Here is a 24,888-nt window from a genome sequence, read left to right as displayed (position 1 = left end):
TTTCTCTATGGATTAACTATATTTATGCTGTTTTACACATAATAATATTCTTAATGGGTAAAGAAAGAACAGGTAACAGAAATTACTTTTAAGGAACATCTATCTGAAGCCTAAGTTTTTCCATAAAGACTGTGAGTAACTCAGCCTGCATTTAAATATTGTTTTGCACAAAACTCAGTTTTGAGCCATAGTGTTTGGCATCATGAAGGCTCCTACACTTCTATATAAAGATCCCCCTGGAAAACACTGGGGGAACTGTGGCAAGCAGAATAGGTGTCAGAGCATTTTGTTCTGCTCTGGGACTTTATTTTAAAACATGAACTTCGGGTTTTATATTAAGACAAGCTGGTACTTCACAGAATGGGGAAAAAAAGCCACTACCTGGAGCATTCCCTTCATGACTCAATACTCCTCTGAGTATAAAAATAGCCGTTTCTTTTTCGTTTTTGTTTTCTTTTTTTATTTTAAATTTTTATTAACTTATCTCCTTTTATTATGAAACTAATACATGCACATATTAAGAAATTTGTTTTCACAAGATTCATAAGGGGATAAAATGGACAGAGACTTCTCCCCCTTAAGCTTCTCCCGAAGCTCTGAGAGCAACTCATCCACATCCCCAGAGGTAATCTGTGTTAAAGCTCAGTATGTGTGGCATTTTAATTATGCTGTGTTTTGGTGCAGGCCTCTTTGAGTTCATATTGTTTGGATGAACTCTCTGTGCTTCCTGGACTCTGTTTATTTCCTCCAACAGGTTAGGAGTGTTTTTAGTTGTTATTTCTTCAAATAGGTTCTCAATCCCTTGCTCTCTCCCTTTTCCATCTGGTTCTCCTATGGTGCAAATGTTTTTATTTTCATCTTATGTTTACATATATTATCCTTTAATCTTAAGAAGCAATTTTATTAATACTGATACTACTAACTCTAACAATAATAATTACTATTGTTTGCTTATTTGTTACTAGGCACTAGGTGAAGTTAGTACAAAGTACTACTTGAATTAACTCATCAGTAGTGAGTTTAAGGTAGTGTTATTATAGGACCCTTTTTTGATGAGTAAATTGAAGCACAGAAAGGATGAGAAAATCAAATCACCAAGTACGCAGAGAGCTATTATTACATTTAAATGTAGAAGACGTGATATCAGAGCCTCTATTATTCACTGGGCCATATTATTGTCTCCCATACTACTGAGGAAGTAGTAAGTACTTACATATTACAGAGATTAGCAGGAAATCCCTGATAATTCAAATTACTTGTTTAAGGCACCTGGCTAGCAGTATCTATTTCACTTAATAATAATAATAAAGGACCCTTTTCCTCTTCTTATCTCCCCACATGATGACATCTTATCCTCCCTCACATGGACTGGCCATTCATTTTGATACTAAGGAATGCAAAACATACAGCCTCAATTAAAAAAGAGCTTTGAAAGCCATTTTGCACAAGATTGAAGAAACTAAATTCAGAAGAAAAAGTGACTTTCAAAGCTATATTTGTTAGTGGGAGAGCTGAAAGGTTTATGGACTCCAATTTCTCTTCTGAGAATATTATCATAAATCCATGGAAATAACTTAAAAAGTTAGAGGAGTGTGGGTGTAAGCATCTGAGAAGAATTTTTAGAATGCAATTAGTGTAACTGACATGCTATACAAATAATCCTCTGATATAAATTTAGTGTGGAAGTACTAGAAATTCAAATAAGACAGACATATGCCCTCTATATCAACCTTAATCTACTTGATCAAATCATTTGGTATGTTTATATCTATTGATATGTTATTTGCTAATAATACAAATATATGAAGAAATTTTTTTGTACATTAAGTATCTAGGATACATGCTATATACAATATACTATATGTTTTGCTGATAAAAATAGTATAGATGTTGAATTTTCTCAAATATTTCCAAACCTTTGATTTAGATTATGAAATGTCTTTAATAACAATAAAACATCCTTGTTTTTAAGAGCAGAAATTTTTGCTGAAGCAAAGTGTCCCTGCTGTAAACTTAATACGGGAAATGATCAGCTAAAGATGATGAAATAACAATGGAACAATTATTCTAAGCAAATATAAAAAGAAATAAACCATATTAAATTTAAAACAGAGTTGGCAGTTAATAGCTCCACTACTATTTAAACTCATCTCACATACATGCCTGGAGCATTTCCAACAAAATTTTAAAAAGTTAATTCATTAAATCTAATTCACAAACAAAGTCCAAAGGTGACTTTAAAATACATTATTAATATTATAAACAGGTGTCAGACACTGTGCTAGGCTTTGGGACATAACTCTACTCCCTAGAGTCACTCTAGAAAACTTAAATAAGAACTTAATATAAATGTCATAAATAAATGAGGCAATAGAATGCAAGTAAGTATTGAGTGATAGAATGTGGTTGTATTAAAAATTGTTCTTTTTTTAAACTGTAAATCTGATTTACTATCTCTGTTAACTATGTTTCAGTACTTAATATTAGCTTACAATTAGTATCAAATGTGTCAAATGCATATTATTGGCTAATCTATTTATAAAAGATAATATATACCACTTCCCTTTGGGGTATATTATTGTCGTATATATAATAATTATATGCTTAATTATGTGATATATAGTCATAATTAAAATATACAGTAATTAATCAAATATACATATTACAGTAACTAAAAGTATATAATTATAGTTGTTTTATTGTAATCATGCATATATAATTATAACAGTGTCAGTGGATCACACAAAATTGGAAATATTTGATGACATTTTAATATAGCAACAGTATTTTTTTCAAGGTCTGATTTCTATGTCACTAGTCCCTCGGTGCTCCCTATAGATACTGTATTCTTTTCTCATTCTCCATGCTCTCAGCTTCTGTCTCTAGAACTGCTGCCATTTTCAACATGCAAAACTTCTCATTGCTTCTGGCCTATTCTAGATGGTATCTTCGAACACCGTTTTTTATCTACATCTTTTTTTGACCCTCCTATAACAACCCATTCTTACATATTTCCCATGTTGCCAACTCTGGTGCTTGTCTTGTGTATGCTTTCTTTCCTTCCATGTCACAACTCTAATATGCTTCATTGTTGTTCATTGTCATCTCTTTTCTGAAAATTCATCAATGTTACTTATCTGAAGCTACAAGCTCAAAAGAAAAAGGACCCAAAAGAGAATCATGCATAGTTGAGTATTTTATATTGTAACGTTTGAAAATAAAGCCACTTTCCTTGTTTTTCTTGCCATGAAGTTTTCATAGTGACAAGTGAGAAGCAGTATTGCTTCTCTTTGTTTTCTTAATCAAAGACTGGCTTTTAAATATCATATTTATTTATTTTAGAGACAGGTAAAGGGAAGGAGGAAGAGTGAGCAAAAAACATTGATGTGTGAAACAAACATTGATTGGTTGCCTCTCACATGCATTCCAACTTCGGACCAGGAATGACACAGGCCTGTACCCTGACCTGGAATCAAATGGGTGACAATTCACTTGTGAGAGGAAACTCAACCAATGGAGCCACACCAGTCAGGGCAAAGGCTGACTTTCAAGGGTCAGCAAAATGGTACTTAGCCACCTAAGAAGACCCAGCTGACTCAGAAGCAGAATATTTCAACTCTTGTTCTTTTCTTTTCTTATTATAACAGTATCCTAATATCTCACACAATTTTAGTTACCACTTGAATAGAGAGTTTTCCAAGATACAGATTTCCAATCTTCTCATCTTCCCTCTCTTGCTTTTGATGGCCTTCAGTCATAGGGTGTTTCCTCTCAAGTATCTTATAGATAATTAACACTAAAGGTATCTCAAAACAAGATGGGTAATTATTTGTATATTTAAGCTCTGAAATATTAATCAGTGAAATAAAAAGTATGTACAGGTTGAGACAAAGTAGGTTTACAGTTTTGAGTATGTGAAACAGAGTTTGTTGCTGTGCTATGACTTATTACTTATTGTGATATTTTCCATATCAACAACTTACACCTACTTTTACCCAACCCTGTACATAATTCTTTCTCTGCTCCCTACCAACCTCACCCTTTAGATTTTTATATCATGGAACAGAATCTGAGAAGTTGCTTTTTAAAGTTTTTTTTTTAAAGAAATTTCTGATTAAAGGAATCTAGAACACTCTAATGACTATGCAGCTTTTTTTTTTTTTACCTTTCTAAATAGTATAATCAGTTGGGAGAGATCTATGTAAAGAAGCAATAAGTATTCCTATATTCAGAGCACTCCATAATCATAACAATCCAGAGAGTTCATGTTTAATGTAACCGATACTCAAACTCTAGTCAGATTAAATGTGAAAGTTATTCAAAAGATTAGTTGATGTTTTGCAAACTGAATACCCAACTGGTTTATTATGGCTGTGGTTCTACTAATGCTATGCTTTTATATAATAAAACAGTATACTTTAATAAAAGAATTCCTATTTTGTCTTCTGTGTCTTGGGAAATGAATACTGTTAGTATAATTTATTAAAGTAGATATTATCATTATTATCAAATCTTTTTTGAAAGTAGAAGCATATAAATATTTAATGAATGGGATTTGATTATCTTATTTTAAACATGATTATATAGCTTTCTTAGTTTACACAGCAGTGTAAGAAAGTACTAATAAGAAATATATTCAGAAAGTAACTCCAAAATATAGAAATGCTGTTACCATTTTATATACTCCCATACTTCCTGGAAAGTAAATGTGCTGGATAATTATTATTTTTTGAATTTATTACATAAAAATGCAGGAGATAGATAATGCTAATAGTGTTGTTCTATTTTCAGAGAAAAGCATCTTGAATAAATATAGTGTTCACCACTCTGGAGAAAATAAATGATATTTCACTGAAAGAAGCTCATGGGTGAATTTGTAGTGTAAAGGAATTTGAGACTGAAATGAAATGAAATGAAATGAATACTGCCCATTGAAGATATGCTTTGTATTGTCTCCACATTATTCATCCCATTGTATGAGCTCACATCAAGGGCTCCCTTCATGCTCATGGGTTGCATAAAACCTCATGATACTTTCATACCAATTCTGATAACTATTAGAAAATAACTCCCAGGATAAGCATTTCAATAATTCTACCATTTGAGATTCAGGTCAATTTAGTATGAATATTCTTATCCAAATGTGAAAATATGTATAAATGTGACCTGCAGGACAGAGAGATTCATATTTACACCTTAACTGAACTAAAAATGGCTATCTTGTATTTCGAATAGGCTGTCAGCTTTCAACATTCCCAAGAAAGTGTTACTTACTACAGTTTTCTTCATCTGAATTATCACTGCAGTCATTTTGGCTATCACACCTCCAGTGGTCTGGAATACAGTTGTTGTTTTTACACTGGAACTCATGAGGTCCACAGGTTTTTTTATCTGTAATAGAACCATAATTTCATTGTTGACTTCCATGAAATCCCTCACAATATCCTCACAGCCATGTCAAATCCAGTCATATGACATTTCCTCAGATCTTAATTAAAATGCTAATTGATAAGCATTCCCGAGGAAAACTGAAGGTAAATACTGTATAAAATTCATCTTTCTGTCTTGTTTTATGTTATTATTGGCCATGTTTTCATCACATGCTAATTATAAAGTAATTGATTGGACCACCCATTCAAATTACAAAACATGAAAATTATCCCAAACTACGTTTCTCTTTAGAACATCCCTCCCCCAAGCCACCTCTATTTATGCTAAAAAGTAGCAAAAACAAATGGTTATCAATTAAACTCTGAGGTTGTTGTCTCGTCTTTCTCCCTGAGGAGCTCTTTTTCATAACCTACCTATAGTCAGCTGCTCTAAATTCATAAACTGTAATAGTGCATCACATTACAGACCTTGATTATTAATAAAGTGACATCTCACTGGAACCTCTAAACAATCTCACTAGTAGCAGAAGTATTAACTAGCTCTTCAGTTTAAAAATGACAAAACAGAGACTCTTAGAAGTTTATTAACTTGATTTTTTCTACTATTAAAAGACACAGCCAATTATTAAAAAGTGTGCTTTAATACCTGATTCAGCGCTCTTTACAACAAATTTACATTCATATGAATGAGAATCAGAATTCATGTAAAAAGAGTTTATTTGATGTTTAGGTCATATATTTCTAAAATTTCTTTGAGTAATACTTAATTGTATATAGTCTACAATATTGCTTCTTTTTTATTTTTATTTTTATTTAATTCTTGTTCAAGTACAGTTTTCTATCTTATATTCCCAGCCCTGCCCCACCCCCAGTGCTCCCCACCTCCCTTCCATTTCTGCCCCCCGACCTTAGTTATTGTCCATGTGTCCTTTGTACTTGTTCATGTGAGTCCTTCCCCTTTTACCCTGTGATTCTCTCCCCTCGCCCCTCTGGACCCTGTCAGCCTGTTCCATATTTGAGCGTCATTGATCATATTTTGCTTGTTTGTTTGTTTTGTTTTTCAGATTCCTATTAACAGTGATATCATATGGTATTTGTCTTTCACCGCCTGGCTTATTTCGCTCAGCATAATGCTTTCCAGTTCCATCCATGAGGTTGCAAAGGGTAGGAGTTCCTTCTTTCTTTCTGCAGCATAGAATTCCGTTGTGTAAATGTACCATAGCTTTTTGATCCAGTTATTTAGCGATGGACGTTTAGGTTGCTTCCAACTCTTGCTTCTTAAACTTTAATGCACATACTTAAAAATCACTTGGGGATTTTGCTAAATGTAGAGATTGTGATTGAGTAGATCTGGGTTTCTAATAAGCTCTCTAGTGATAACATTGTCCTTGGTATATAAAATACACTGAGTATCAAGGATCTAAGCATCAAAATGATATAAATTCAATAACATAAAAATAACAATATTATACATTTAAATATATAATTTAGGACACATTTATTTTCCTTTCATATATTTAGATCCACACTTTATTCTCACTCTATTAGAGATGAACAGTGAAGTGTTTAATAATTCAGTCTAGTAAAATACAGTAGGTAAAGGAGAAGGTAAGTTCTTTGGCGATGTTTGCTATATTAGACTGCAATGCATCTTATAAAATTCAAATTCAAACAGGATTATAAAAACAAAAGTGATTTAGCTATAATGATGAAAATTAAAAAAATGAACCTCTATTGAGAATTTAACTCAGCATTTCCATAGTATGACCACACTCAATCTTCATAACATCCCTGAGAAGTATTATTACGTGCATTTAAACCACAAGAAATATGTCTCAATTTAAGTTGCTTCTCCAATCTTACAAAAGCGTTAAATGGCAACAGGGAAATTTATATCCAGGTCCAACTTCAGAAATATTTTACATTTCTGTAGAAATTCTCATGATAGACTTCAAATGCATTTTTCTATTAAATAGATGATAGAGAGATAGATATCCCCCATATTTCCCTTCATTTCCCTCTCTCCCTCTCCCGTCCTGCCTGCCTGCCTGCCTGCCTTTCTGTCTTTCTGCCTTCTAACAGTGACTCAGAATCTAATGTGTCACTATCTCCGGTGCTGTGTTTTATAACATATGCATTTTGCAGTGTCATATTTAACTTTAAAATTTAAAATAGGCTTAATATCTTCACAAGTTCTAATGTAGCATTCTATACATCTCAATCAAGAAATGCATAAGGAAGTTTGAAATTTAAATAATGACCATTATTAAATGGTTATTTAATTTCGTAATTAAAACAAACTCCCCTGAAACTACTACTCTATGTATAACCATTTACACATTCCTTGTCATTTGTTGTTTGTATTTTTAAATGTTGTTTTAACATTTTGGAAAATATAATGTAAGAAAACTCACACTGATGAGACAAACAGATCATGTGACCTAGTATTACAACATTGGCCCCAAGCAATCCCCCATGACTCCAAAGGTCCACAGTTGGAACTGTACAATCAACACAATCCTTGTTTTTTATGCTGCTCGTCCAATCTTATTTGTATTTTCTGTTTAAACACTTGTATTATATTTTGTGTTTGAAAGGGATCTGCACATATTCTTTAATGAAAACAAGTAGGAGTTAATTTCTAAGATATTTATGTGGGGCACTCAGAAACAGTAATGTAGAAAGGTTAATCATTGTCTGAAAGGTTATTCAGCTTTTATATTCCCAAGGTACTCACGTTAATTTTTGGATCCATAACATGGCTTATTAAAATTATAAATACAAACTATTAGAAATTCTATATCTAAAATATTTTGAATATAGATAAATAGATATAATATATATAAGAAGATAAGAATATACATATAAGATTTAAATAGGAAAATGTATGAGCAGGGTCTAATACAGTAGTTCTCAAGTTGGCTACATGTTAAATTCACCTGGGGAGCTTTAAAAAATCCCATGCCAATTCATATTTCACATTAATAAATAAGACTCTGGGATGGGGCACAGACCTCAGTATTTTTAGTAAAGCTAGACTGGTAATTCCAATGAACAGTGAAGACTGAAAATCATTGGTCCATGAAAGTAATTGCAGAACAGAACATATGCAATCCCACATTATAATACTCTAGAGTAATCAATATAAAATGCTCACAATACACAGAGTTTACTATTAATTCATATTGTTAAGTAGCATTGGAAAAGTATTATTTCACTTTTGGTATTATAAATATAGAGAAAGCAAATAAAGCACAGTCACATACCATTTAATGGTAGGGATACATTCTGAGAATTGTTAGTTGATTTTGTCACTGTGCAATCATAGAGTGTGCTTACACAAACCTTGATGGTACAGCCTACTACACACCTAGGCTGTAAGATATAGCCTGTAGCTCCTACACAACAACCTGTACAGCATATTACTGTATACAACTACTTGAGGTAAGATCAAGCATAAGAGAAAGTGATGTACTTAATATGTGGTAAACAAGATATGTATAAGGCTTCAGCTGGTATAACATAGCCCATTGTTTTACAATAAGTTTTTGATAAGACAAATGAGTGTGCTCTAAAATAATGATAACATAATATAATAAATACATAAAATTGTAATATAGTTGTTTATTATCACTATTAAGCACTATATGCTATACATTATTGTATGTGCTATACTTCCATAAAACAGGAAGAGCAGTATATTTTTTTACACCAGCATTACTACAAACATGTGATGTGTTGTGTTATGACATCATGAGGGCTGTGATGTCACTAGGTAATAGGAATTTCCAGCTCTATTATAATATTATGGGACTAACCATTGTACATGGAGTCTAGCTTTCAGCGGTATATTATGCACATTGATTAGAAAACTCAGAATTTTTAAAAATTTTCTCTAAATTGAAATAAAGAATTAAGGCAAATTCCAGAGAATTATTTATGATGAAATAATTTTTCTAAAATTATGTTTAAGTGAAAAGTATCTAGAATAATCAGCCAATATTGAAAAATAACAAAATTGGAGAAAGTACAGTATGTGTTTTCAAGAGGTACTGTAAAGCTATAGCATTACAAGAGTGTATAGTGTTGAATGAAATAAAATCAGATATAGGCATACATGTATGGTTAAATAATTTTCAAAAAGGCCCCAAATCAGTTTAATGTGGAAAGAAATCTCCTTTTCGCAAATATTGCTGAAATAATTGGTTATCCATAAAGAAATATAACTTATCATACTCTCTATATAAATATTAATCTGAGATGATAATAGATAAATATAAAGCTTTCAAATTAAAAAATTATATTGGAGTAAGCAAACACAAAAACATTAAAAATAAAGAAATATTTCTAAATTGGACATAGATAAAATTCAAATGTTTTTTCTTCAAAAATATCTTTAAAAATGAATAGGCAAACAACATCCTTTAAAATAAATATTTGCAGAACATATATCTAAGAAGGTATTGAGATCCTGAAAAGATAAAAATTTCCTACATACCTTGCACATTAGGAAGAAAAAGACTTGAAGAGATACAAAAAGAAGATATTTGAACAACAAATAAAGATTTTTTTAATTATTAATCATCAAGGTAATGCAAATTCAAACCACAATGAGATACCAGTACATACTCACTAGAATTGCTGTAATCAAAAAGGCTACATTAAATTTTCAAGAGAATATAGAGGACCTGGAACTCACTACACAAGTTCTTATAAAGGTAAATGTATTTACCCTCTGACTCGATAGTTAGAGGGTAAATTTTTTACATGTAAGTTTTCACCCAAGAAAAATGAAAACAAATATTCATGAAATAAACATACACAAGAATGGTTATAGCAGGTTTATTCATAACAGCAAACTTCTAATATAAACCAAATTAGAATATATTCATACAATTAAAAACTACTCAGGTATAAAATATAATAAATTTTTAACACACAACATGGAAATATCTTAAAGTTTTATGCAAATAAAAATTTACAAGCAAAAGAGTATATGCTATCTTTATGTGTATGACCTCAGAATACAAGCAAAAGTGATGCATGGTGATAGAGAAAAGCTGATGTTTGTGAAAGGAAGTGTTGAGGAAACTGACTAAAATGTAGGTAAGAAAGTTTTCTGGGGGATGGAAATGTTCTGGATCATATTTGGGGTGTTTGTTACATAGTGAATAAAATTGTCAGAACTCATCAAAGTGAACATTTATCATCTGGACATTTTAGTTTTAATTAAAAATGATTTTGTAATTAGAATTGCAAGAAGCAATAATTCCAACAATTATACCATGATACAGTAATATTCACTTAGTCCCTGAATGCTCAGGTATTTTCAGAACAGAAGGGTAGTCTGAAAGAGAATTTCCTGTTTAAAAAAATACCTTAGCTTTCCCTCAAAATTTAAATGCACCAAACTAACTATAAGCAATAGCATAGATACATAGATGATAGATAGATAGATGGAGAGATCCAGAGATTTATTTGGCACATGCTACCATGCATTCATTTAATCACAGACATTTATAGCCTGTTTGTTCACGTGCAATTATCTGTGCTCTGTTTCAGAGGTGATGATTTAAATAGAAATGAGTATTGGATTTCCTAAGACATAAAATGCATTTTTTTGCATCTCCTATTGTCTAATGGCTGTTTAACACAAAGGTACATTTGGCCTTGTTCCCCCTAAATGTATACATTTGAAAGTTGAAGGTGGCACTCTAAAAAATATAAATAAACAAGTACTTCCTCACTGATACTGACTACAATGTATGCAATCCAGGTTAATAAATATAAATAATGTTTACATTCTTTATTGTCTAAAACTGCATTTTCTTTGGCGATGCCAAAGCTACTATTTTAATATGTAAATTAAATATTTTTAGGCTTTTTATCTCATTTTTTTCTCCTGAGAATATCTTAAGTCAATGTATGCCACTAACATGTTTCCACTAATGTTTAATAGGCAGGTATGTTATATGTAGACCTTTCATATATAACATTTCTGATTTTTTTGGTTAAGCTCTGTTGCACAAGTCAAAATAAACACATTATATTATTAAGCAAAATGCTAAATCCTTCAATTAACATAAATAATGATGCTTATTGTTTGTACATATAAAAGGAAAAATAATATTAAAATACTCTGATATGCCACCAAATTGAAATTATGTACTGTTTCGCAATTCATGTTTTGGTTATTAATTTTGAAAATGAAATATTACTTGCCAATATGCCATGTGTTTTAATCCATTACTGATCAGGAAAAAAAATGGCTTGGAAATTTTACATATTGGGGGCATAGAACTCAGTTGGCTACCCAATTTGAAAATGTAATGTATGAAATTATTTTAGATCAAATGTAGGACAATAATTTTAGCTTGGGATTTAAGAAATGTTGGAAATAGTAAACAACCTAACCCTACACCTATAAGAACTGGAGGAACAACAACAAACAAAGCCCAGAATGAGTAGAAGGAAGGGAATAATTAAGATTAGAGCAGAAATAGATGACAGAGAGACTAAAACAACAATCCAAAGGATCAATAAATATAGGAGCTGGTTCTTTGAAAAGATAAACAAAATTGACAAGCTTTTAAACAGACTCATTAAGAAAAAAGAGAGAGATGCCCCAAATGGAAAATCAGAAATGAAAGAGGAGAGATTACAACTGATACCACAGAAATACAAAGGATTGTAAAAAATTAATATGAACAATTATATGCCAAGAAATTTGAAAGCCTGGGTAAAAAGGACAAATTTCTAGAAAAATACATAATGTCCCAAAACTGAATGAAGAAGAAGCAGAAAGCCCGAACAGACTAATAACAGCTAATAATCGAAAAACTCCTGGCAATAAAAACCCTGGACCAGATGGTTTCACAGAAGAATTTTACAAAATACTTAAGGAAGAGCTACCTATTTCCTTCTCAGATTATTCAAAAAAAAAATGAAGAAGATGGAAGACTCCCAAACTCTTTTTTATGAAGCCAGCACTATCTTAATGCCAAAATCAGATAAAGACACAACAAAGACAGAAAACGACAGGCCAATATTGCTGATGAACCTAGATGTAAAATCCTCAACAAAATATTGGCAAACTGCAACCAGCAATACATAAAAAATCATACACCATGATCAAGTGGAATTCATCCCAGGGATGCAAGGATGGTACAATATTCGCAAATCAATAAATGTAATATACCACATAAACAAAAGTAAAGACAAAAATCTCATGTTCATATTAATAGATACTGAAAAAGGATTTGATAAAGTATGGCACCCATTTATGATAAAAACACTCAGCAAAGTGGGAGTTGAGGGAGCATACCTCAACATAATAAAGGCCATGTATGAAAGACCTACAGCCAACATCATACTCAATAGACAAAAACAAAAAGCTTTCCAACCAAGATCAGGAACAAGACAAAGATGCTCACTTTCATCACTTTTATTCAACATAATATTGCAACTCCTAGCCACAGCAATCAGACAAGAAAATAAAATAAAAGGCATACAAATTGGAAAGAAAGAAGTTAAACTGTTACTGTTTGCAGATGTCATGATAGTGTATATAGAAAATCCAATGGACTCCACCAAAAAACTACTCAACCTAATAAGTAAATTTAACAAAACAGCAGGATACAAAGTCAATACTCAGAAATTGAAGACATTTTTATACACCAAAGACTAAATATCAGAATCAGAAATCAGGAAAAATCCCATTTGCTATAGCAGCTAGAAACATAAAGTACCTAGGAATAAACCTTACCAAGGAGATAAAAGACCTGTACTCAGAAAACTACACAACACTGAAGGAAGAAATTAAGGAAGATACAAATAAATGGGAGCATATACTGTGTTCATGGACTGGAAGAATTAACATCATCAAAATCTCCATACTACCCAAAGCAATTTATACATTCAATGCAATCCCTACTAAAATACCATATGTTCTCACCTATATAAGTGGAATGCAATCAGCAAAACAAACAAGCAAGCAAAATAGAACCAGAGATGTTGAAATTAAGAACAAACTGACAGTAACCAAAGGGGAGGTGGGAAGGGAGAATGAGGAGAGAAAAGGGGAAGGGTTTTAAGGAACACCTATAAAGGACACATGGACAAAAACAAAGGAGGGTAGGGTCAAGGATGGGAAGTGGGGATGCCCGTGGCGTGGGGCAGTGGTGAGAGGAAAATGGAGACAACTGTCTTGAACAACAATAAAAAAGTAAAAAAAATAAATAAAATAAAATACCAGTGATATATTTCACAGATATAGAACATTTCAAAAATTTATATGGAACCATAAATAACCCTGAATAGGCACAACAATTTTGAGAAAGAAGAACAAAATAGGAGGGATAATAGTACCTGATATCAAATTATATTACAGAGCCATTGTAATCAAGACAGCCTGATACGAGCATAAGAACAGACACATAGACCTATAGAGCAGATTAGAGAGCCCAGAAATAAACCCAAGTCTCTATGATAAATTGATTGATATTCCACAAAGTGGGTAGAAGCATAAAATGGAGTAAAAATAGCCTCTTCGGCAAATGATGCTGGGAGAGCTAGATAGATACATGCAAAAAAAAAAAGAAAAGAAAAGAAAAGAAAATTGACCATCAACATACGCCACAGACAAAAATAAATCCCACATGGATAAAATACTTAAACATAAGCTGCAACACCATAAAAGTCCTAGAGGAGAACAAAGGCAGAAAAATCTCAGATTTTCCATGCAGCAATATTTTCATCGATATGTCCCCTTGTGCAAGGGAAATAAAGGAAAGAATAAATGAAACCTCAACAAAATAAAAAGCTTCTGCACAGCTAAAGGAAAATGGCAGTAAAATGAAAACAGAACCAAATGTATGGGATAACATATTTGCAAATGATACCTCACACATGGGTTTGATTTCCAAAACATATAAAGAACTTATATGACTCCACTCCAGGAAGACAAACAACCCAATTAAAAAATGGAAAGGACCTGAACAGACACTTCTCTAAGGAGGACGTACAAAGGGCTCAAAGACATATGAAAAGATGTTCAGGATCACTAGCCACCAGAGAGATGCAAATTAAAATCACAATGAGATACCACTTCACACTGGTCAGAATGGCCATCATAAACAAAGCAACAAACAAGTGTTGGAAAGGATGTGGAAAAAAGGAAACCCTGGTGCACTGTTGGTGGGACTGCAGACTGGCACAACTACTGTGGAAAACAGTATGGAATTTTCTCAGAAAACTAAAAATGGATCTGCCTTTTGACCTGACAATTCTACTGCTGGAATATACCCAGATAATCCTAAAACACCAATTCAGAAGAACCTATGCACCCCAATGTTCATAGCAGCACAATTTACAATTACCAGTTGTTGGAATCAACTTAAGTGCTCATCAGTAAATGAGTGGATCAAGAAACTATGGTACACTTACACAATGGAATGCTACAAAGCAGAAAGATAGAAGGAGCCAGTTTCATTTGCAACAGCATGGATGGAACTAGAGAGCATTATGCTAAGTGAAGTAAGCCAGATGGTGAAAGACGAATACCATACGATCTCACTTACAAGTGGAGCCTAATTAACAAAACAAACAAACAAGCAAAGTAGAACCAGAGACAGTGAAATAAAGAACAAATGACAGTAATCGAACAGGAGCGGGGAGAGGGATGATGGGGGATAATAAGGAAAGGGCCATCAAGGAACATGTATAAAGGACACATGGACAAAGGCAAAGGGAGTAGGTTCCAGAGTGGGAGGCAGGGAGGGGTGGGTGCATATGTGGGACAGGGGTGAAAATGAGGCAATGGTACTTGAACAACAATTTTTAAAAAAAAGAAAAAAATAAATGTTGGAAATATGGGTGTTTTGTTGTTCTTGCTAATCTTCTTTTGTAATTACCACTTTCTATCTTCCAGTTCAGGTAACATGATGATTACAAATAGTTGGGTAACATTCAACATTTTTTTTTTTTGTTACAAAAGAAGTAATTACAGAAACACTGAGGCAAAATGAACTATGAGAATAAAGCAGTTGCACCCCCATCGTGGTAGCTCCTTGTTTTCTTTCATTCGAGATTATAAAATACCGTGAAGTTAGAAGCATGAGTTCAAAGTAAAGTTAAAACTATAGTTAGTACCTTCTCTTTTAAATAAATGAATGAATGAATGAATGAATACATAAATAAATAAATAAACTTTGTTTTCTTTAGGGTGGCAGTATAACCATCCATTAATTATCAAAGCATAATATCTTTATGTAGAAATCACTGTTTTCTTTTTTTTTTCAGTCAATCTCCTTTAGTTCTGATCCCTCATTCTTAGTTATCCTCAATGTCTCTGATGTCTCTGTAAGCATCATATGGAAACTAACACCTACATATGCTGCTTGGCAAGTGTCCTAAAGGTCCTTACTGGTTATGAATTTCATAAAAGTGATGATACAAGAGAACATAATATCTTTCTTATTTTCTACATCAGGTAAATTTACAGGCTTATACTTTTTGGCTGACATGAACATAGTAAATATATAATATTGTAATTGGCCTTTTTTCTTTTGAAACTACTATTCCCATACCTGGTAAAGCTGTTACTCCAGGATTATTCTCTCCTCTGTCACAGGGAGAACCACAAAACCCAGGAGGGCTTCTTTTTCGTACACCACAGTTGGTCCATGTTAATTATGTTACTCATGTTAAAAATTTTTATAGCTTAAACCTGATAAACAATTATTCTTATTTAACACTAAAGGTATGGACTAGGGCAGTTCAGGGTTGTATTGTGGTTAGGCACTGTCCTCAGGAACTCAGATTTTTATCATTCTGTTCTACCATCCTAAAGGCTTCCATTGCTCTTTGACATCTCCAGGTGCAAGATGGCAACTAGCACTTAAGTCATCACCCTGAAAAGCAGAAAAGTAAAAGAGTCCCTTTACCTTGAGAAAAGTTTCTTTAAACCTTCTTTTGAAAGTGTGACATGACATCTCTGCTTCCATTTTATTGGGCAGAGCTTAGTCACATGGTGACATCTATCTACCAGGACAGCTGGGAAACATGATGCTGTGTCTATACAGCGATATGTCAACCTAAAGTTTAGGATTCTGATTCTAAGGAGGAAGTAAACATGATTATAGTGATAAGTGGCTTTTGAGTCTCTGTCTATAAATTAACATGGCTAATTAATGCCATTGGGATGATATCTGTGACTACTGCAAGAGATATTTCTTTCTTTTAGGATTTGAACATATTGTGATGTCAAGCTGCCTTGGGTCATTTTAAAAAATACATAGAAAGCACCCATTTCAGAAAACACCAATCAAGTAAGGAACAACTTAGAAATGGACAAAAAAGGGTATGGGCCTCTTATGACACTATGTAAATACTTGAGTCCAAATTGTATTTGAAGTCAATTCCAACCACTCCTTGGAATTCAGGCAGATAATTTACTTTATTACTAGTTTATTTTGATTTTCTGTCATTTACAAATAAAAGTTCTAGTTAATGAAAACATGATATGATTTTTATTGCTTAAAAATCTAGTGAACTTCCAATATTAATGTTCTCATCTGTATGTGCTGATTTACATAATGCCTAAGCTATTTCATTGGTTTATAGTTGCCTGGGAAATGTAAATCTCTCTACAAGAAAATCACAGTCTTTCTCTATTTAAAAGGGACTTGTAAACCCAGGCTTCCATGAAGATGGGAGATAGCATAAACACAACGTTTGAGCATATTCTCTCCGTGATACATGTTATCAAAACTTCTAGTGATATTGATTTTCTGGAAATCTGCACACCACCTTGCATTGTGAAAGTGTTTGGTTGATTTGAAAGTTAATTTCATGTTATGTCTCATCCATCAGGATAAGTTTCCTCAATAAGCCTACTGTACAGCCTACTGTTCTGGGGGGGTGGGAAAAAGTATGTGGATGTACCAGCAGTTGAAAATAACAATGCCAGCTGCAGCTTGTCTCAGTGGAATATTGTTACTTCTGTTTTGCATTTGAATTTTAATTATCATTTTTTTAACTTTCACGTTATTCTTCCATGTAGAAAACAGAAAAGCTTATAAAGTAAAACAAATTAGTAGTGACATATTTCCTTTATCAAGAGGTGAATCTATAATAAGCTAGCTCTCTAGACACTCCAATATAATGACATTTTAAAAAAATTGCATGTCAGTGCAATGTAATTTTCAGTGAAAATTTTTTAAACTTGCATTATGCAGTTTTAGAAAATGTCATATTAAATCATACAATGCCATCTTTGTGATTTTTGTCTTCTTTTAAATTAAAGAAATTTGAATTGTAGCTCGATATTTGTGAAGTGGGGGGAGTAGTTATTATCTCATATTTTGCCAATACACTGTACATCATCTGCTGAACTCCTGCTAGTCCATTCATAGTTCTCTTTCAACAGCCTGTCATATTTTTAGTTTTATTGAGAAATAATTGACACATATAACTGTACAAATTTAAAGTATACAGCTTGATGGTTTGATTTATGTATACTGTGAAATGATTACCACAATAAATAAGTTCAGCTAATATGCATCTTCTTATATTGATACAACAAAAATGAAAAAGGAAAATCATTTTCTTGTGATGAGGACTCTTAGGAATTGACTCTTTTACCAACTTTTCTATATATCGCATAGCAGTGTTATCTGTAACCACCATGTTGTACATTACTAGTATTCATTTATATTATAGCTGTAAGTATTTAACTTTTGACCACTTTCCTCCAATTTACCTTCCTCCCAATCTCTGCTTCTAATAACCCCAAGTTCTTTTTTCTACGATTTTGAGAAATTTTGTTGCATGTTTGTTGGGCTGCATTTTTGGATTCCATATATATGAGTGTAAGTGAGATCATACGGTATATATCTAGGTCTGATCTATTTTACTTATACTTCCCTCAGGAACATCCATACTGTTGCAAATAGTATAATTTCCTTTTTTTTATTTTTTAGTGGTTGAAAAACACAGCAGGTCCTCAAGTAATGTTTTAATCTATATCATTTCATGGTAACATTTATGAGGTGCATATAAACTTAAGCTTTGTTTATATCAATTAGCTCATGGTAAAATTGGTTTTGTTATATATAATTTTTGATGTAATTCTGATAATCCACTGATGGTATTATGTAAGAACTTACTTTATTACATTGTGGATATATCACAACATGTTTATGCATTCATTAATCAATGGACACAAATTATTTCCATGTCTTGACTTTTGTAAATAATGATGCTATAAGCATGGAGTGCAGACACCTATTTAAAAAAATGTTTATTGATTTTAGAGAGAGAGAGAGAGAGAGACATCAACCACCCCCTTCCCTTCTGTTCCCCAACTTGGGATAGAACTCACAACTTAGGTATGCGCCCTGATCAGGATTTGAACCCTCAACCCTTTGGTGTACAGGCTGATGCACCAAACAACTGAGCCACACCAGCAAGATCATAGTACAGATATCTTTTTAAGTTTATGTTTTATTCCCTTTGCATATGTTTCCACACCTAAAATTGCTACATTATATTGCAGTTCTATTTTTTGAGGGTCCTGCAGACTCTATTCTATACAGGCTGTACCAACTTATATTCCCACCAACAGTGTTCTCTATTATCCACATCCACACCAGAATTTGTTATGGATTATGTTTTTGATGATGGCCATTCACAGGCATGAGGTGATATCTTATTTTTATTTCATTTGCATTTTCCTAATAACTAGAGATATTGAGCCCAGCCCATAATCTGGACAGATTGGCTGCTGCTTGTAAACCACAAAGAACCCAAATCTCCATCATAAGAAGTATAGGTGAGGCACCCTTTCAGAGTCATTCCTAAACCCCAATTACAGATTCTGGTAGTCATGTTCTAGAAATTCCACTTACGTCCCTTTGTCCAGCTGAGAGAAAAAACAAAATAAGCCACCATCTGAATTCTTTTATAAACATTGATTTTATGTGTTATTTTAAAAGCAATAGAGGCAATTTAAAAGTGAGTCTACCAAAATATTTTTGAACATACAGTTGATTACATTTATCTAGTTGGTCTGATGCTATTGGTCAGTCACTAGACAACCGCTCAATATCACTTTAGAGTTTTGCATAGACAACATTAGACTCTGATTCAGTAGAAGTCAGTAAGGTATTGTAAAAAAAAAAAAAAAAAAACCTGAGAATTAAAGTCAGAGCATGATTTGAATCCTAAATCTGGTTCCTACTTGAAAGGGTCAGGGCCAGTTTCCCAACCCACTGGACTGCTCATGACTCAGTTATCCCAACTCATTTGGTAGCCCGTGGCTTAATCAAAACCCTCTCCCACTGCACACAATACACATCTGTCACCAGTCACAGTGCCAGGTGGTCAAACTGACCCTCCTGTATCTGGAAACAGGCTGGCCCTTCACCTAACCTATTGTCCTGGCTCACATCCTGAAACCCTGAGGCACCTGACCAGAAAAACAAGGAACTAACCTCTCCCTTCCCCCCTCACAAACCCTGAACTTTTTCTTCTAAAAATCTAATTCCTGCTTATCCCAGCCCCGGCTACAGTTTGTGCTGACTTAGCATGCCTGTAAATGCAGCATGAAATAAAGGCATCTTCTGGCTCCTCCCATCTCTGTCTCTCATGCATTTCTAACACTTCTCAAGTACAACATAGGGTAACTATTTATCTTCAGTTTTCTGAAGGCTAAAAATTGATGTGCAATTCATGTAGCAGAACTGGCTATTAGCTTAATAAAGAGTAAGTAGTTATAATTAAGTAATAGCATTAATTATTAATTTACATCATATTCATAGTAAATAAACAGANCCAGAAAAACAAGGGACTAACCTCTCCCTTCCCCCCTCACAAACCCTGAACTTTTTCTTCTAAAAACCTAATTCCTGCTTATCCCAGCCCTGGCTACAGTTTGTGCTGACTTAGCATGCCTGTAAATGCAGCATGAAATAAAGGCATCTTCTGGCTCCTCCCATCTCTGTCTCTAATGCATTTCTAACACTTCTGAAGTACAACATAGGGTAACTATTTATCTTCAGTTTTCTGAAGGCTAAAAATTGATGTGCAATTCATGTAGCAGAACTGGCTATTAGCTTAATAAAGAGTAAGTAGTTATAATTAAGTAATAGCATTAATTATTAATTTACATCATATTCATAGTAAATAAACAGATAAATGTTTAGTAAGTAAAACTTAATAAATAGTAAATTAAAATTTTTAAAAGTGTATTTTCATTATCAGCAAGTTATATGAACTTAAGAGAAAGAAAAGTGATATTATTATTTATTATTTCAATGGTACAGCAGTGCTTTGGTCCTTTGTATTTATTATCTTGTTTTTGTAAGTGAATAAATAACTTTACTAAAGCTTGGTGAGACTTTCTCCTCCTTTTACAGGCAAAGAACAAATATTGGTAACTTGCTGTGCTCACAAATATGTTAAAACCATAAAGCACCTAAATGCTCTGGGAAATCACACTTCCCACCTAAATTTTGAAGGTTACAAGATTCCTGGGGTCTTTTAAACAAAAATGTGTTTATTTTTATAATTTGCATATATTTTTCTAAATTATCTGGTTTATAAATCTTTTTTTAGTTTAAATATTATTGTATTTCTTGGAAAATAGCAGTTTATAAATTTAAAAGTTTATATAAGAAATATATATTCTTTTTGAAAATTTAAACAATGTAACCTAGAAAGGTAAAAAAAGTAGTTCATAGCCATGCAACATTGAGAAAAATTTCATTATGTTTTTCTGTGAAATAAATAAATAAAATGTTCTACCTTGCATATTTCACACTAAAATGTGTTAATGTTTTCATAAGTCATTAAATATTTGCATAAATATTTTATGGCTGTATAATATTTATCTTGTGGATATACCTTAGTTTAGCAAAACTGTTCTCTAGGGTTTGATATTCAAGATATTGATTTTTTCATTTTGAATAGGAATGGTACTATTTGCCATACAATGTTTTCTTCTACAGTTAAGTATGTCAATATCTATTTCAAAAGTGGCTTCTTTAATGGTGTCATCGCATTTTTACATTGCCTTAGTGAAAAAGTCAGAGTATGAGAGAGAGAGAGAGGAAGCACTAGCTTTAGGACAGATTCTCATAAGCATCCAGATTTATATGTAGTTATATCGTTATGTTTGCCATTACATTTTTAAACTGTGTCTATTTGAAATCCTGGAGAAATGGGTTCCAAAATTTAAAAAAAAGTTTTTCCATATTATTTTTAATTTTTTGCTGCTAGATATCTCTGTAGAAAAATAATTTTAACTATTATATATATTAAAATAAATTGAGTTTTGGTGTGCTCTTTTGTGGAAGGCATTAGGAGCAGAATTATACTTTCTAAAGAACATTATCTGGTTTGGGTTAAGTTATCTAAATCATTTATCTACTCAATATGATTTGGAAATATATCCTAAATTTAGTTAAAAATACTGAAGTCAAAAATTGACTTCAATAAATTGAATAGCAAACTATCTGAAAAAAATCATTTTTTCTTCTTTAGCAGTTTTATTTTGAGGATTTAGATGAATCTAAAATTTTGTAACTTAATATTTTGAAAAATCATATATTATATGTGTGTGCATGTGTGTGTACCCACACACACACCATAGATATGTAGTAAAATACATTTATATAGATATGTATATGTTTACACACATTTTTATATACACAAACATCCATCATTTCATCACATTCAATACAACCTTATTTTTTGAGGATTATGATACTGTTAAATTTTTTCTAAGATTAATTTATTTTGTTTATAAAGTCAACTGCACTAAAATCAAAATATTTTTAACTTTCTAGTATTGCTAGTATTTTTAGTATTACCAGTATCAAATGGTATATATTTTTCTTATACCTATTTTACCCTGAATCATTTTAAATTTTACTCAAAAATATATAAAGCATTATATGCTTTTGTTGTCCATCATAGATAATATTTAATACCCATCTAGAATGCAGTTTCTTTCACTTTCTTCTCCACATCCCAAATGACTTAGAGAATCCATAGTTTATATTATCAGCAATGCTTAGGAGAAATATTGTTTCCTCTCAGGAGGACAGAGTGTATGAAGAAAAAGCATGTTTTAGCAATAACATTGTCTGGTGGCCGATCTCACTTTCTGCTAACCCAAGTTCTCTATTCTCAAATCATTTTTTATTTTCAAACACAAAATCATTTCAACAGAGAAGGTTATAGAAAGTTGGGATAATAGCATAGGCTCTGTTTTTAAGGATTCAAATGACAGCATGTAAAGAAATTGAAAGAGGTTAATAAGAAGTAGAAATAGTTATGTTGGATGATGGTGACCGATACTTGTGAGTCTTAGACTATAATCTAATTGTATGTATACATGATAGGATGGCTTTGTGCCCCTTACACACTTAGATAGTCTTCAAGATTCCCTTTTTATATTTTTATTTAAAATAAATGTAATGCATATTTATATCTGATATTAGTTGAATACAATGGTTTGGTTGAAAATTAATGGTGGGAGCCAAAGTGGACAACACGTTGAGCTGTTCAGCATCTCTTCAATACAGAAATGGCCTGGATTCTTGAAACCCTAAGTGATGAAGTTTTGTTCTGGTGTATGGATTTGAAGCATGTAATGTCTAGAATTCTTAGTATCTACCTTATTGGTCCACACTGAGCCAATGACTTCTAAATAAAGCATATGTGACTCTGCTTAGGTCCAGTCTGGAAGTAATTTTCCAGGCATAAATGTCCCTCCCATCCCAGGAGCAACCCTAAAACATTGACTGAGAGGAGCTGATGAATACATATCTCAGCTCTACCCTTGGTTCCACACTGTCCTACAGAATTTTCTGGTAGAATGGATCCCTTTCCTGCAGTTATCTGTACAAGAGCATATCTTCTATTATTTTGCTTTTGTAGTTAACTTCTCCACCACTCACCTAGTGGTTTCTAGATTAATCTCTTCAGTGAACTATTTGTATTCATATCTTTGTGAGTGCTGGTCCTAATTCTGGGAAAACCCAAGTTAAGAAAGGACTAACACAATCATTTATTCTACAAATATAAGGCCTGTCATGTGCTAGGCACTGTCCTGAGCTTGTAGGATTTACACCAATGAAGAAAAATAGACATAAATCTCTACCCTCATTGAGTTTGTATGCAAATGACCAGGTGGGGATTTGAAAGACTAGCAAAAATGAAATATAATAAAAATTTATTGAGAGGTAAGTAGTGGTACAGTCAGAAATAAAGAAGAGGATAAGGAATGTGTGCACAGGAGAAACTTTTAAGTATAATCTAAAAATGCTGTAATAAATGCCTTGAAGATTGAAAAGGAAAAGATTGGGTCATGCCATTATCTGGGAGAAAGGGCATGCCAGGGTGAAACATGACTTAGGAGAAAAATAAGCAGACCTGATGTTGAGGGTGAATGAAGTACAAGAAGCTTGAGCAGTGACAGATGACAAAGACCATCCATTGTTGAGGAGGGACACTCACAATAGGCAAGGCTTTGTACAAAACTCGTCTTTCTATTCCTCTTTTTCAGAGGACCACATAAACCTTTGGCCTCTTTCATTTCTGACCAATGGATTTCAGGTACCTATTTAGGATTATGCCAAAATAAAGATGGGTATTTGAAAGATTACTAAATTGACTCCAGTAATACAGAAATTTAGGACTTGCAACTGCCACAGTGGATTCCTTGGCCTGTATATTCTGGACAATGGCCTTGTTCTCAGCTTAGGTGTTTGTGCTTACAAAGCTACCAGGATGGCATACACTGCTAAAGTATATAACAGGTAGCTGCAAACCCAATTAATTCATCTTTGAAAAATATGGAATGTGTTATAGAAAATGAAATTATGCTAAGTGAAATAAGCTAGTCAGAGACAAATACAATATGATTTCACTCATATTTGGTATCTAGTGAAGAAAATAAACTGATGAACAAAATACAAATGGGGGATGGATACATGGAACAGACCAGCAGCTGTAAGACGGGAGGGGAAGTAAGGGGTTTGGATAAGAGAAAATGAAGGGATTAACTAAAGGACATATACACAAAGCACACAGATGCAGACGACTGGGTGGTGTTAGTCAGAGAGAAAGGGGAATAAGGGCCCGTGAAAGTGGGCAGAGTGGGGGGATGGGGGATGGGGATGGAAAGAGACAGTTGTTCGGGTCAATGGGCACATGATGCAGCAGATGATGTTTTAGTGAGTGGTACACTTGAAACCCATGTGGATTTGTGAACAAAAATAAAACAATACAATAAAAAAGAAATGCATCTAATGAAGAGATATGACTAGAGATCAATAACTTCATTTATGGTCTAGATTTATTGACTAGAATTAACAAATAGATCTATCATTTCAACTGAACTTTTATTTTTCATAACATTGGCATTTTTAATTTTATTAGACTTGACATAGTGACTTCAAGTTCTCTTAATAGACTCATAAGTATTTTTATG

At 32.8% G+C, this 24,888-nt stretch overlaps 1 protein-coding gene across 1 annotated transcript in view; it reads right to left on the bottom strand.

Moving 5' to 3' along the window:
• Positions 1-24,888, bottom strand: part of LRP1B (LDL receptor related protein 1B) — a gene marked incomplete at its 3' end in the record, with an annotated part of 1,343,287 nt that overhangs the window by 19,606 nt on the left and 1,298,793 nt on the right. Inside the window, exon 68 of the mRNA XM_037064526.1 lies at positions 5,275-5,391. Within this exon, the coding sequence (XP_036920421.1) occupies positions 5,275-5,391 (117 nt within the window). The remainder of the gene's footprint in view (positions 1-5,274; positions 5,392-24,888) is intronic.

Source organism: Sturnira hondurensis, unplaced genomic scaffold, assembly GCF_014824575.4.
Source record: "Sturnira hondurensis isolate 20B ecotype Veracruz unplaced genomic scaffold, ASM1482457v3 Scaffold0015475, whole genome shotgun sequence".
NCBI lineage: Eukaryota > Metazoa > Chordata > Mammalia > Chiroptera > Phyllostomidae > Sturnira > Sturnira hondurensis.
This window is presented reverse-complemented; position numbering and strand designations above follow the sequence as displayed.